Source organism: Solea solea, chromosome 21 (assembly GCF_958295425.1).
Source record: "Solea solea chromosome 21, fSolSol10.1, whole genome shotgun sequence".
NCBI lineage: Eukaryota > Metazoa > Chordata > Actinopteri > Pleuronectiformes > Soleidae > Solea > Solea solea.
Window position 1 is genome coordinate 15,140,369 of NC_081154.1, and position 14,099 is coordinate 15,154,467.

The following is a 14,099-nucleotide window of genomic DNA, read 5'->3' on the forward strand; positions in this document are numbered from 1 at the left end:
TTAAAAGAACATTTAAAACATTTATTTTCTCAGCATTAAAACAGAAATACAGACAAATTGTACAGTTTGAAAGAGGAATGTACATTTTAGGCACAAACAGTTATAACTGGAAGCAGCCAAACATCCCATTCCTTCAGCTCCAATGGAAAATACTTACAGGTTTCCTGTGGTTTCATGATACAAGTTCATCTTAACTTCATTCTTCTATTTTAGTGTTGAAATAGTTAAACATTGAGCAGACAACAAAATGTGTTAAGATACATTTGTTCCCCAAGGGTCATATTGCACTTTAAAAGGATAGTGCAGATTTTTCCAAAAGTGGTACAGCTGACTGAGTTCTACATGTAGATTTAAGCCACTAAACAAGATGTTAACCTTCTAAAATCAAAACCTATGTGTATGCAATTTTGACAATATGTTCACCACTTCATCTTGACAGAATAAGCAATTTAACATCCACTTTTAATCCACTGCTGAGAAGAGAGATGGTGGCACACACATTTTTAAGATATCGTACCTTGAAGCTGGTGTAGATTTTATTCAGTGGCTAAAATCTGTTTTTGGTGCACTTGCATCCACTTTATGTGCAGTCAGATGCTTGCAAGACACTGACTATAATGTATGTGTCATAAAACCCCACTTAAAAGAAACCCTGAGCTATCCCTTTAGGTAATGTGAAATGTGCAGCAGAGGTAATAAGACTTTACTGGTAAATAAGCTACCGTTTAGATTTAGTTTCCTTGAGCCACTCGCTAAAGCACTTCTCCATAGCCTTCCTGCTCGACCAGCTGCCATTGTTCACTGTGGGGATGATCTTGAGCGGCTGCACCCACTGGACAAAGCGCTTCAACTCCAGGAAGCCGCTGTGTTCGCTGTACGGGACTCCTGTCACAGAAAGAGACACAAAGTGGAACTGCCATTATCACAGTAGCTCAACTTCTGGCAACTGCAATCAAACATAGCCTTCCTGAAAATGACTAATACGCCTAAAAGATGAATTCATTATTGAAGCGTAGATTGAGATGAAAAAGGCTGGCGGGGTTTTAGAAGTGAAGCAGCAGTGGGACTTTCCAGACATGATCTCTGCCTTTCGGCTCATCTGCCATCGTATTTTTCTTCCTCATTTCTCAATTGTGAAACGTCTGCACAAGAGATTTGGTTTGAGGTAAAACGCTGTCATTGAGCCAGATGTCTAAAGAGCTGGGAATCCAGTCATACAAGCAACGAGGCAGGGTTTCGGGCGGGGGGGGAGTGACCCACAGGCCCGTATCATACGAGGCGGAGACTTTATCTCATCAAATGTCATCACAGCTGCCACTTCATTTGTGTCCTTCATTTTCTTCACCACTGCTTTTTAAACACATCTAATCTAATACTACAATGAGTCCTCCCACATTCACACAACACTGTTTAGAGGAGCAGCAGCAGCAGCAGCAGCAGCAGCAGCAGCAGCAGCAGCAGCAGAATATGGCTGGGAAGAGCAAGGAGGAGAAGATAAACACATGGTGGAGTGACAACAGGGAGACACTGTGGAAATTTACTTCCACCTGAGCGATGCACAAACTGCCGAGGAGCAGCAGTTTGTGCAACCCCCAAGCCGCTCGCTGGTGATTGTGGCCAGATGGTGCTAATGCTACAGCTGTATGTATTCTGACCATGGAACGGGACAGGAAGAAATGCAGCCAGGCCAGAAATGCAGCAGCATGTTGTTTTTGGCAGCGAGAGAGAGAACTCCACTGTTATGATCAAGTCTTAGCAGAATGTAGTGGCGTGACAAAAATGATTTATGCTGTGAAGTACTACTTTCGGTCGCTTAATTAAAAGAATTAAAAGAATGCGCTCTCCTTTTTTCCCCTCCATGATAATCTACCACAGATTATCATCATATTAACTACAATTAAAGGGATAGGTCTTTCTTTTCCTTAATTAACCCAAAGCTTAGCCCATAACAGGCAAGCTTGCACTTGTGAATATTGTGGCTATGAAAGTAACAGATGAGAACTACAGAATTTATAAATAGAAACATAATTCCAGGCCACTACTCATGCATTAACATAATTCCTAAATAGAAACTAATGTTCTAGGCCACTCAACCGTGATCATTTCCGCCCTGTAGCAGACAAACCGAGCATTCATATTCTCTGTTGATACTCTATGACGAATGCGCTGCAGGTTTATCCTGCAGCCTGATCAAAACCGGAACGTCGGGAGGAAAATTATGTCTCACCGTAAATGGAGATGTTGCCACTGATCGCAGGCTCGATATCTTCCACTGACTCCACCTGCTGGCTGAAGGTCCAGCCTGTGGGTTTGAAGGCCACCAGCTGATCATACTGTGTTGTAAACCGAGCCAGGTGTTGCTGCAGTTTCTGGGGGAAAAAAAGTGGGGTTACGTGAGGATTTGATGAGCAGATGCATCATATGCTTATGATGTTCTAATAAAACACTGTTACACATACAGCACCACCGTAAATTATACAGATATTAGGGGTGTAACGATACACGTATTCGTACCGAACCGTCAGGGTACAGGCACTTCCGGGGGGTTACAGAGGTGGACCGCGGTCCAAAATGTGGACCATTTAGTGTACCATTCCACAGTGTTTTTTTGTTTACTCCTAATTCAACCAACATGTCATAGCTGAGACTTGGGTTTTTGATCTAAAACAATTAATGAAAGGTTGACTCATAACTCAGACGGCCTCAGTGAAAACCTAAACTACTTCCACAGCCACAGTACACCAGCCTGTCTGTGCCAAGTTCACCTCATCTGTGGTTGAACATATTCAGTGTCATTTTTGAAATATGATTTCAAACTTCAGCCTTAGATACTTGCAGCTTTCACAAAAGGACAACAGGCTATTGGAGGAACTCTGCAATGGCAATTTAATAACATGGTGGCCTTTTTCTTAAAGCAATGACAATTTCACAGTAGCCTCTGTAACCCTTGTCCCTGTACTTCCTGGTACTACACGTTTGTTTGAACATAAACATCTTCAAAGAGAAGAGCCATTGTCTGACTTCAAAGATCCTTCAAGGTCCTTCACATAGAGGAGCAGCTACAGCTCAAGGGTGATAAATGGTTAGTTTCAGGTATTTTGAAGTGCATTTGTATGGAAAACAGACAAAAATCAGCGCAACTCGCTTTGCCCACCAGATACATCGTGGCTAAGGTTTTTTGTTTCTTTCTGTCATGTTTCATGTTTTCCTGTTTTATTGTGAAACCTCTCCTCTCCTCTCGTTTCAGATCACTTCACTTCCTGCCCCTGTGTGTTCTCCCTCCAGTCTTGATCGTCTGCCCCGCCCTCATTAGATTCACCTGTGTCTCGTTGTCTCCCTCCACCTCCTGTGTCTATAAGCTGTGTTCCCTCTCCCCTCTGTGCCTCCATGTCTAACGGTCCAGCCTTCTTGTCATTTATCGTGACCTGTGTTCCTGTTTCTTTGGACTATCGCCTGTTTACCGACCTCTGCCTTTTTGGAGTTGTTTGCCTGGATTTGTTTGTACTGATCCAGCCTTCTGAGACAAGTTAAGTGATTTTGTTTTTGATATCTCAACTGTTTTGAGTTGTGCTTTTGTGCAGTAGCAGTCTTAACACTGAGAGCCTGGAAACCGATATTTATAAACCACTCTCTCTCTCTCTCTCTCTCTCACACACCAAATTCCATAGTGAAAATCAGCCTTTTTAGTTTGTAGGGACACAGGAGCTGGTGGTCTACCGCTGCATCATCTGGCAAATTTGTGTCACTTCTGAGTCTGAGCACCGAAGCAACAAAAATAACACGTTTAAACTTAGTGATGGAGGCAGCAGTGGACCAACAAGTCCTGTTTGCAATGGTGTAAAATCGTTAACTTTCTCTATGGACTTTGGTGCAGGGAGTGAGTGGTTTACAGTGAAGTGACATCATCTTCAGTTTAAAGCTGGTGGGTATATCTACTTAAGCAGGCACAGATTTTACTATATGAGCCTCATAAAACCACCAAACACAAAGAAACCTGAACTTTACCTCAAAGTACTTTGTGGGTAAGAATCATCCCACTGTGAATATTTATCAGTGCATAAACTCTGAAACTGCCTATACAAGTCTGATAAGATACAATTGCACTGTAAGCATTGATGGAATAGAATCCATTTTATCCTCCGGAGGACTCAGGCTCTCAGTAGAATCTGTGTCCTCGCATCAGAAAATGAGACCACTGCACTTACATTGAAGGAGATCTGCATCATGGGCAGCACGTGGACTTGGGCCGCCTTCCAGTCGGTGGTGATGCGCTGTTTGATTTCCTCCGACTCCAGACAACACATTGTGTTGTATTTGTCTCTCGAGAGGCACACTTTAGAGCCCAGGACGTCTGCCAGTGCTAAAAATGAAGCAGAACAGGGTTAATCAGAGCTGAGGACTCGGCCATATTTTATTATAAGATAGTACACACTTAAAATTGTTACCACCACTCAAAATGTCTACAATCTACCACAGAATTTAGAGTTCATGTTCAGTTTTAGACAAACTGCAGCATGTGAGGAAATGATACAATATGTCTTATTTCACAGTTACAGTTCTGATATCACACAAAATTAAGTAAAAATGTTGTGTGTTCTTCAGCTTCATTTAAATAACACAAACTCAAATAATGAGGGTACACTGACAATGAGTAAATATGAATCTATCTTTAAAAAAATGTGTTTGGAGATTTGCATCCATACATTCTATAGCTGCTCGTCAAGTACAAACCCAACCTGTGACCATTTGTGTACATGTTAATAGTGTAATCTGAAACAAAAGGGCAGCACAATGAGGGAAATGTGTAATCCATCTGGACTTTTAAAGTACAATAACCACTGGCGCATACTTGTTTTTGTTCTCCAGCATTCAGTTTGATTCCCTCAACCTGCCCCTGGACAACACATGTAGTTAATACATGTTAATACAGTCAACACAATTAGTTAATGGTCGTAATTTGGCATATTTACATGTTGATCATTAATGTGCAATCTCCCTTAATATATAGTTACACACCTTTTATTTATATTACATAGGGAAAATTATTAATTTGACTAATAACTTCATTGTAGCGTATTTTAATCCCAGCAGCCTTTATTTTACAGCTACCAGTGTTGGGCACCTTACTTTAAAAAGTAATTAGTGATAGTTACTTGTTGCTTCTCCCAAAAAGAGTTAGTAACTGAGTTACTGCATTGTAAAAAGTAACTAGTTACCGGGGAAAGTAATTGCAATGTGTTACCTTTTTAAAGTTTAAATATGTCAAAGAAATGGGATCCCCCCTATGTTCAATTAGTCATAATAATAAAACTGAATAATATTAAATATGTTAAAAATTAAATGGAAATAAAAGAATAAATTAACAAAAAACATTGTACACTAATCTACACTATTTAAATGTTGCTGAGGGACAATGTGAGACAAGACAGCCATTTAATACATTAATGTAAATATTATCATTACTATGTTTAGAATAGAACATTGAAACAACACGTTTTAGAAATGTTATTGAAATGCCATTTGTAACATCGTTTATTATAAAGCAACAACGTGTACCTTGTACACGTGTACATATACTCTTTGTGAATCAATGGTACAGTCATGCAGATAATTCAATCAGCTGGGCTTTTTTTTTTTAAACCACAGTTGATTAGAGAATGAATAAATGTTGTTCTCTCTATGTGAGGTCAATGTTATTTTCTCTGGAGCACTTCACTGCAGGAGCACACTATTACCCGTGTGTATCAACAGAGGACTGATTGCTTTCACACGAGGACAACACAGAGAACAAATCAAAAATGTTCCAATCCCGTTTCGCTGAAAGACATATCCGATGACCTTTCAGAGGGAGGAAAGGTCAGGTGGTGATTTGAGGCTGCGGGAGGAATCCACTCATCGCAGCATTAGTTTCACAAACACATTTACTTTGTGTCCATCACATTGTGGCACATGCCTTACCTTGTTACACAAGCATATCACCATTCCCAGAATTTAATGAAAGAAATTACCATGTCATTTTCAGTTATATAATTAGCCGTCAAACAAACGTCTCCCATCACTCTGCCTAATTATCGGACTGATGTTGAATGATGTGCAAGACAAAACTTTTTCAGTGCTCAATCATTATTCTACACTATATGTAATCATTAATGACAACGCACATCCTTCTCATGGCAGACAAGCACTAAAAGATGCTATATGTAAGATTTTTATGATATTAAGTCATAAAATGACTGATGTGTTGGATTAATGAAGCCTTTAAAAGTGGCCACATGGTGGCGTAGTTGTTCGCCCTGTTGCCTTGAAGCAAAAAGACCCAGGTTTGCGACCCCTTTGAAGCAAGGGCCTTTCTGGTACTATGCTAGTGAAAATGCACGCCATAGAAAGCCTTGTTGGATTTTGGTGGTTTTCAGTGTATTTGGAGCCAGGAAGTCTGGCCGTAGGTCTGCACATCAAAAGCCATTCCTACCCCCTGAGATTAACATTTACAAAGCCACCACTAGCACTTTCCTGCCCCTCACTGCCTTCACACCATCCTTTTCACACCCCAAACGTCCTCCAGACAGGCACTACTGAAATATGCATCCATTGTCCCATTCAAATCTCTCTCACACAATCTCATTGGCTGAATCACCTTCTCCAAACAACCTCCCCTTAATGGTTTTAAAGAAATGTAACTTTTTATCCTAAAATCAGAACTTTTACTCCAGAATACAGGAAGCTTCTCCGCGGTTGTTTGTGCACGAACACAGTGTAATATTCGGGTACCATAGCAGCTTCTTATGTCCGTGTTTTGCACAACCACACATATATTTGCATAAACACTGAACACTTACCCAAAAACACCTTCTCTTTCCCCACAGAGTAGGAACCACATACCACGAGTGTCCGTGGGTTGAGCGTCACCAGCTCAAAGGCAGTGTTCGCTGCAAAGTTGACGACCTCTTGTTGTCGTGGGAAGGTGTACTCGGGACTGCAGTAGCTGCAGAGAAGAGAGATCACACTGAACATGTGAGTTTGCTCAGGGTTTCTGTGTCGCTGTAACCGAGTGAGGTGGACACAGTTCAACCAAACTAGAAGTACATGTGAATTATGGGCAGTTTAATGTCATTTCTACTACGAGGGGTCTCTGAGTAACAAGAGACCCAATTTGATGGTGATGGGAAGCAGCGCGGGATCATGGGAATTGTTGTCCAGTTTGGAGTAAACAGAATGATGTAATTAAAAGGCAACCAAAATTAAACAGTGTGAAATACTGATCTCTATAGAGTGCTGGAAATGTTTTGGCCAATATAAGTTGGCCAAAAAGCACTACTTAACAAAATATACAAGATAAGCCAGACGGATTTTTTGAAATATTAATGCAGACATTTTACATATAATATCTTTACTGGCACAAATCTCTTTTTTGAGTAATAGATTTTTTCTTTTTCTTAGTTTAATTGTTTCAGTTACAATCCAGCCTTTATAGGAGGTACTGACGTGGTGTCCAGGTAGAGCGTCTGCACCCTGCAGCTGAGTAACTCGGGGTAAGTTTCCATCGATGGATCCGCTCTGAAGTCGCCGGTGTGGAGGACAGTCTGTCCATCAGGCAGGAAGAACAGCAGCATGGCAGCTCCTGGACAACTAAAATAACAGGCACAGATTAGAGGTAAAGCTGGTGACCCTGTGCTGGGTCAGGGCTTCTTGCTGGGCTTCTGCATGATGATTGGAGGAACTGTGTGAAAGGTGGAACCAGTTTTTGACTGACAGTTTTGCAGAAACATCCATGACAGCTGAGCCTTTTCTGCCTCAGGCCTGTGTGGATTTTGCAAGGGAAGTCTTTAGACAACTAGCAACTTTAATTTATACATATACATTGTAAATAAAAACACTATTATAGCATTTCAGTTTTACATAATTTATCGTGTTGTTCATAGAAGAAAAACTGATTTCTTGGACGTCTGCCATGATGTTTTAGCATCTCAGTCGACATTTCACAGCGCAGTGCTTCCTTCTCACAAACTGTGTGGCCGCTAATAAGCAGATGATCACGACTCATTGGGCGACTCACTGGTTGGCCTCCAGGAGGATGACGCTGACTCCTTCCACAGTCACCTGTGTGTTCATGGGGAGGACGTGGACATACTGCTCGGCCACCTTCAGTTTGCTTTTCACCAGGTTGCCTGTAATCTGACCACAAGAGGCGGACGTTAGTCAACTCACATCTTTTGTTTTTTATCTTTTAATTTAGCAGCAACCACTAGCAGGGAAAAAAACCAAAATGCAAGATAAGATGTTGGAGCATCACAGTTCCATCATCCTTGATTGAGATTGTGAACATGCGTTTCACTGTTTGACTCTCTGAGGGTTTCAGAATCACTGCAGCTGTTGTATTGCTTACCATTTGCAAATCAAACTGCCCCTTGACACAAAACATAATCCAACAATACTCCCACACACAAGCTCCACTGTGATTTTGATCCATTTGACAGGAGACCTTACATCACCACAGCTAAACTCCTTTTCCCTAATATTTTTGATTCTGCACACCATCTAATGTGCCGTTAGTTTCACAGTTGTATGCTGTTTAATATCCTAGGTAGATGCAAACAAATTATACACCCAATGGAAACAAGCAATGTAAAGTCTAAATTCTTCAATTTGGTCAGTATATTACGTAACAAATATATCTTAATTTGGTTGCAGGTTTTTCACAGAGACAAAGTTAAAAGGAAATATTAAGTGAGACCCAGACACATTTAAATTTCCTGAATACAAAGTGTTTTCTGCACAACTGTGTCATAAAATAGGTCTTCACATTTCCATCAGTGCCAATGTCGTCAGAGCCCCAAGCAAATTGGTATTCACAGCTGCCAGCTGCAAGTGAAATTGTCATTACTCTCCGTCAACACAGTGCAGTGAGATAACAAATGGAGCAAACATTAACTCCATGAATTTTGTGCCAAAGAGCAGACATGGAGGTTTTTAATGAGCTGTAAATAAATAGGATTTTCCGAAAAGGACACAACAAAGGTTTTTAGAACCTTCGAAAGAAGCACATTTCAGGTCTCTGTGAGGGAGACAGCATCTCCTGTCAACGGGAACGCCAAGTCCCAAAATGGATAACTCCTTATTACTTCTACTTCAGTATAAGTGGAAAACATGAGGCCAAGTAACGCGATACAATGAGGTATGGGATGCCATGAAGATTTGATGTCTTCATGGCATCCCTGGACAATTTAATTTCAATTCATGACAAAATAATAGTAAAGATCCGCTTTACATTTTTAAAGTTCTAAACCATACAGATTCATGAGAAATATTTTTTGCATCAGAGATGGGATACACATTTTTGAAAGTGAAAAACAGGAACCTTAAGATTAAAACCACAAGGTCCAGGAATGACAGGAAGAGTTGCAGGCTCCCCCTTGTGGCAATAAATTACTAGTAGTCGACAGCATTTTCATGTCACTTGTGTATATTCCTCCCGATAATGGAAATTCACCACCTTTCACATATCGTGGGTGCAATAAATCATATATAATCCCATAACTAGATACTTCATGTCCCTGTGGGATTTCATACTGGACTCAGTGGTGCTGCACTTATCACAATAACTAACTAAATAAATAAATAAATAAGCTAACTAGATGCAACACAAACAGTGCAAACCTCAGCCAAGGCCACTCAATTTCTGTACTAGCATCAAAATGTAATACTTTCTTTTGTTATACTGCTCAAAGAAAAGAAAAACTACAACTGATGGGAGGGCACATATTTTACAATATGACTTACTTTGTTACAGTAGATTGGAAGGGTGGAGTTCTTGGTCAACCCTCCGTAGTGGTCCGAGTGGAAATGTGTGAGGAAGTAGGCAGCGATGCCCTCAATCTCTCCGTACTGAAAAGCATCTATTACAAACTTTGTCCCTGAAGAAAAGTTAACAAATATTTTTCTTAGACGACAGATACAAAAGTGCTGAACCGTCAGATTCATACAGAAAATCACTGACCTGGGATCTTCTTGTAGAAAGGACAACGTGGTAACTGAACTTCCCCATTAGCGTCCACCCTGTTCCTTCTACTTCTCCATCCACTGCTCCAACCACTCCTTGCTCCTCCCCGAGTGCTTACTGCATTGCTGCTTCCTACAGTCGCTGTTCCCTGTGAGGTATTTGTGGTTGTGTCAGCCCTACTTTTCCTCTGGCCGTCTCTCCTTGGTCGTCTGTGTCCTGAGTTCTCACGGCGCATTGGAGTTGAAACAGGGTTTAGCTCATTTGGTCCACTCTCAGCCCCTTTCTCCTTCACTTTCAGGGGTTTGAGGCCAAAAAACACTCCAATGTCTGTCTGCTTCAGACCAGAAGCCTGAGCGGCTTTGCTTTGGCCCTTCTGTGGTGTCATAGTTTGAGATTTTTGGGGAGTTGAGGTTTGAGCTGCAGGTACTTGATGAGAATTTGTGTGAGGCTGCTCTAACTGAATGGTCTCGTTCAAGTTTCTTAAATCCAGGCTATCAGAGCTGAGGAGATTTTCTCTCAGGCGCTCTAAAACAATACTTTGTGGAGACTGAATGCTAGTTTTACATGGACTAACTGCACTGGCAGCTTCATTCTGAGTGGAACCTGCTCTGCGTTCAGCAGCAGCTGGCTGATCAGTGGGTGCTAATGAGGGAACTGGCTCCAGCTGGATGTTGGAGGATGACAGGTCCTCTTTATTGGTTTCGAAATTATCTATAAATTCAGTTAGCAGCTCATCTTCACTTGAAAAGCCATCACTAAGCAGTATCACTGACTTATCATTATCATTATCATTATCATTATCATCAAATTCATATGCACCACCATTAAAAAGTTGTTTCCTACACTCACTCTTACTATCTTCAGCTTGTGGAGGTAACTCAGAAAGAGGTGAGTATGATATGAAATCATCATTTTCAGGATGAGGCTCACATTTTGAAGAACCATCACAACCTTGTCCTCCACTGACTTCCTCTGGCTCTGTTTTACTTTCTTGGGATGCTCTGACAGGCTTGTTGCGTTTAGTAGAGGACGACCAGCCTTTCTTTTTCTTTAAATCCTCCGGGCCAGGAGAGCGCAGCAACAGAAGTCCATTTGTGAGTTTAGACGGAGGTGTTCTGGTGTTATTGCTGTTATGAGGGGATAAGACAGAAGGACTGACAGCCCTGTCCTGTGAATTATCTAACACTAAGTCATCCACCTCATTTTTTATCAATCCAGGCAGATGACTAAAGCTCGACTCTCCATTGTTCTCAGCCTGCTGAGACAGACTGAGGAGGGCTGCGTCACCATTTGCTCTGCTGTGGGCAAGGAGCGTGTGGTTAAAATTCTTGTAATGGTTTGGAATGGTAGAAGAACACTGTAGGCCATCTGGACATTCTGTATGAACACACACAACAATACAAAAATGACACCTACTACAATCAGGTACTACATAAGTACATAAGTGGAGGATAAAGCAGTAGACGACGGATGGCTATTGATATCATGTAAATGCAGGTGGGTTCAGGTAAAAATATATGTTTTGGTATCGGTTCTTAGTAAATTGGCAGATCGTATATGCCAACTAACCATAACTATCATCTCAAAATCACAGTGCATCAACTAATACAGATAACTATTCTGCTCTTATAAGGAAGAAACAAATGGCAGTTGAACTTGTTGAACTTTGATACCTAACCTTTCTGACTTGATGACAGCGGTAGACATACTGTACATGTGCAACCTTCACTCCCATTCTGATCACACAATATCTCTCTTTACATCCTGAAGCATATATGTGATATTTCTAGTGTCTGAATATATGCTTTTGTTTTTATGATAACCGATCGAGTGATTTTGACAAGTGTATCAATCAACAATGTGTGTATCAATCAACTTTGTCGATGAATTGTGGATGTCTGTACCTGTGCATTTGTCCCTGGGGATGTCAACACATTCAGCAACATGCCATCTCTGACTCTGCACCACCAAGGCTGAAAGGGGAACCTGACACATGGGACAGAAGTCTACAGAGGACAGTCCCTCTGCAGCACCACTGACTGTGTGGACTGCCTCCTCACAGGAAGCTGATGACTCTATAGGAAGAGTGAATTTCTCTGAGTTGCTGTGTCCATCTTTAACCAAAGTACTTTCTTCAACTTTCGTCCCTTTTTCAGTCCGTTCAAATGTCTCGACAGAGACAACAGTGTCTCTCCTGCAGGCTTTTCTGAGGGTGCATCTTCTTTTACTAACAGTTCTAACACCAGGCAGCTGTTCCGGTGTCTTCTTTCTCTTTCCGAGAGATTTATATTCCCAAATGTCATTTTCAGTGTCGTCCTTTAGTGACATTTGGGGGAAAGGGAGTAACTTCCCCGATGTGACCCAGCGTCCTCCTCAAGACCTCGGTTATTACACAGTTGATCTTTGATACCATCCCGCGGTTACAAAACAATGATAAACCTTACCGTATTCGAACAGCTGATCGATGATTTGATATAATAACGATGCTAAAGTTGTTTCTTAGACTTAAATATTAAAATAAGATGTATTTTCCATTCAACTTGCTGTGTTATCCAGTAAGAACATGTTAGGACCTGGTGCCAGTTATCTACTACCGCCACAGTGCTGCGATGAGTAAAATCAACTACAGAAACACAGCAGCACTTTCCGCACACCTCGAAAAAAACATTTGCATAGTTGTTCAAAGTGAATAAGCATAGAACCCGCCGACACATTTTAACTTGTAATTAAAAAATCATGAATATAATTTAAAAATGAGAAACAATTGCCTTTTGAATTATATCATTTATCGGCGTGAATCGTTGTTGTGCATTTACCTAACCGGTTCCTGTTTGTTGTTTTCAACATGGCGTCCCTGTGCAGCCTCTCCACCTTATTTCCTATCCAGAGTCAGCTGGACTTGGCTTTAGATGAGGCTACGACGAAGCAGGAGGAAGAAACTCTTGTGCTGCAGTACTTAAAAGACTTAGACGAGAGAGGAGACCTGAAGATACCAGATTTCCCCACAGGTTGGACCATATTTAAGCTGCAGCTAGCATAGTTAGCATTGTGTCTCACTCAGCATTCCGGCTGTTGAAAGTTTAGTCAACAGTACATGTCTGTACATGAGTCTGAGGACAGCAGTTTCTGTCATACATACAGAAACTGTGTTCTCTGTGGGCAATAAGTCATTACTTATACAGTATACATGCTGCATTACTTACGGTATCATTTTGGCTTCAGCCCTGTAACTTACCACTGAAAGTGAATCAATATCGAATATGTACTACAGCCCAACGGAGGGTGTTATGCATTTTATTCTTGATTTATTTCACAACTAAAACTTTATTTTTATTTATTTATTTATTTAATAAAAAATAGCTTGTACTGCAGTGTCAACAATTAAAACAGTGGTGTCCTATGCGAATGTCCACCTTGATAGCTAAGTGTGTTGCTGTGGCTCCTTTTCATATTACAGATGTATAGCAGTTTCACCAAATCTGTAACCTTTAAAACCTCACACATTTTCTCTTGAGTGATATTTAAATATCTTAAAATTCAATATAAAGTCTAAAAATCTATACAGATATTCATAACCTTTCTATTGTTTGCACAATAATGACAAGTAATCCATCAAATGTGTCACATAATTGTGTGGAACCTAGATACAGCTGTGGAATGTCACACACTGATGCATCACTTTTTTACAAACCATTGATTGTCTGTACTTTTATTTTAGATTTTTTTTAACTTAAAATGTGATGATATAATTTGTTAATATATAATATTTTCTATCGTAATATCAATACTATTTCCTCATCCTAAGGTTAGAAGCATGTCATAAACCTTTCCTGAAACAATGGCAATTGCATAATTGGAAGAATTAGGCCTTCTTGTACTGTTGTGAAATAATTCACTGAATGAGTACAGGATTCTGGTGTCCAGTAGAAGTTACTATGTTGGCAGTATCTCACCACACCAGTAGAGGGGGATCTACAGCAGCACATCCCACCATAATGAACATGGCCTTATAACAGGGCTGTATGTCTTTAATGGTTGTCTTTGTCCAGGTCATGTATCCTCAGAAGTGTAAGATGGTACACAGTAGGGCTGCAATGAAATT

At 40.7% G+C, this 14,099-nt stretch overlaps 2 protein-coding genes across 2 annotated transcripts in view; one reads left to right on the plus strand and one right to left on the minus strand.

Annotated features, from left to right (window-relative positions):
* dclre1a (DNA cross-link repair 1A (PSO2 homolog, S. cerevisiae)) lies at nt 1-12,947 on the minus strand. Its single transcript, XM_058620698.1, has 9 exons — nt 11,902-12,947; nt 9,995-11,374; nt 9,778-9,911; nt 8,054-8,172; nt 7,483-7,626; nt 6,837-6,982; nt 4,206-4,360; nt 2,228-2,369; nt 1-885 (listed from the first exon to the last, which is right to left on the minus strand). Exons 1-9 carry the CDS (start codon nt 12,323-12,325, stop codon nt 719-721), a joined length of 2,811 nt encoding a protein of 936 aa, XP_058476681.1. The 5' UTR covers nt 12,326-12,947; the 3' UTR covers nt 1-718.
* Nucleotides 12,833-14,099, plus strand: part of nhlrc2 (NHL repeat containing 2) — a 25,135-nt gene continuing 23,868 nt past the window's right edge. The window contains exon 1 of the mRNA XM_058620700.1: nt 12,833-13,005. Within this exon, the coding sequence (XP_058476683.1) occupies nt 12,843-13,005 (163 nt within the window). The 5' untranslated portion in view covers nt 12,833-12,842. The remainder of the gene's footprint in view (nt 13,006-14,099) is intronic.

Bases quoted from the DNA above. Each gene is read 5' to 3' on its own strand.
- dclre1a (XM_058620698.1), bottom strand. From the start codon at position 12,325: ATGTCACTAAAGGACGACACTGAAAATGACATTTGGGAATATAAATCT. The intron at 7,627-8,053 runs GTGAGTCGCCCA...CTGTTATTTTAG, and splicing joins ATCCTCCTGGAGGCCAACCA to TTGTCCAGGAGCTGCCATGC. The intron at 2,370-4,205 runs GTAAGTGCAGTG...TTTTTCCCCCAG, and splicing joins TGATGCAGATCTCCTTCAAT to AAACTGCAGCAACACCTGGC.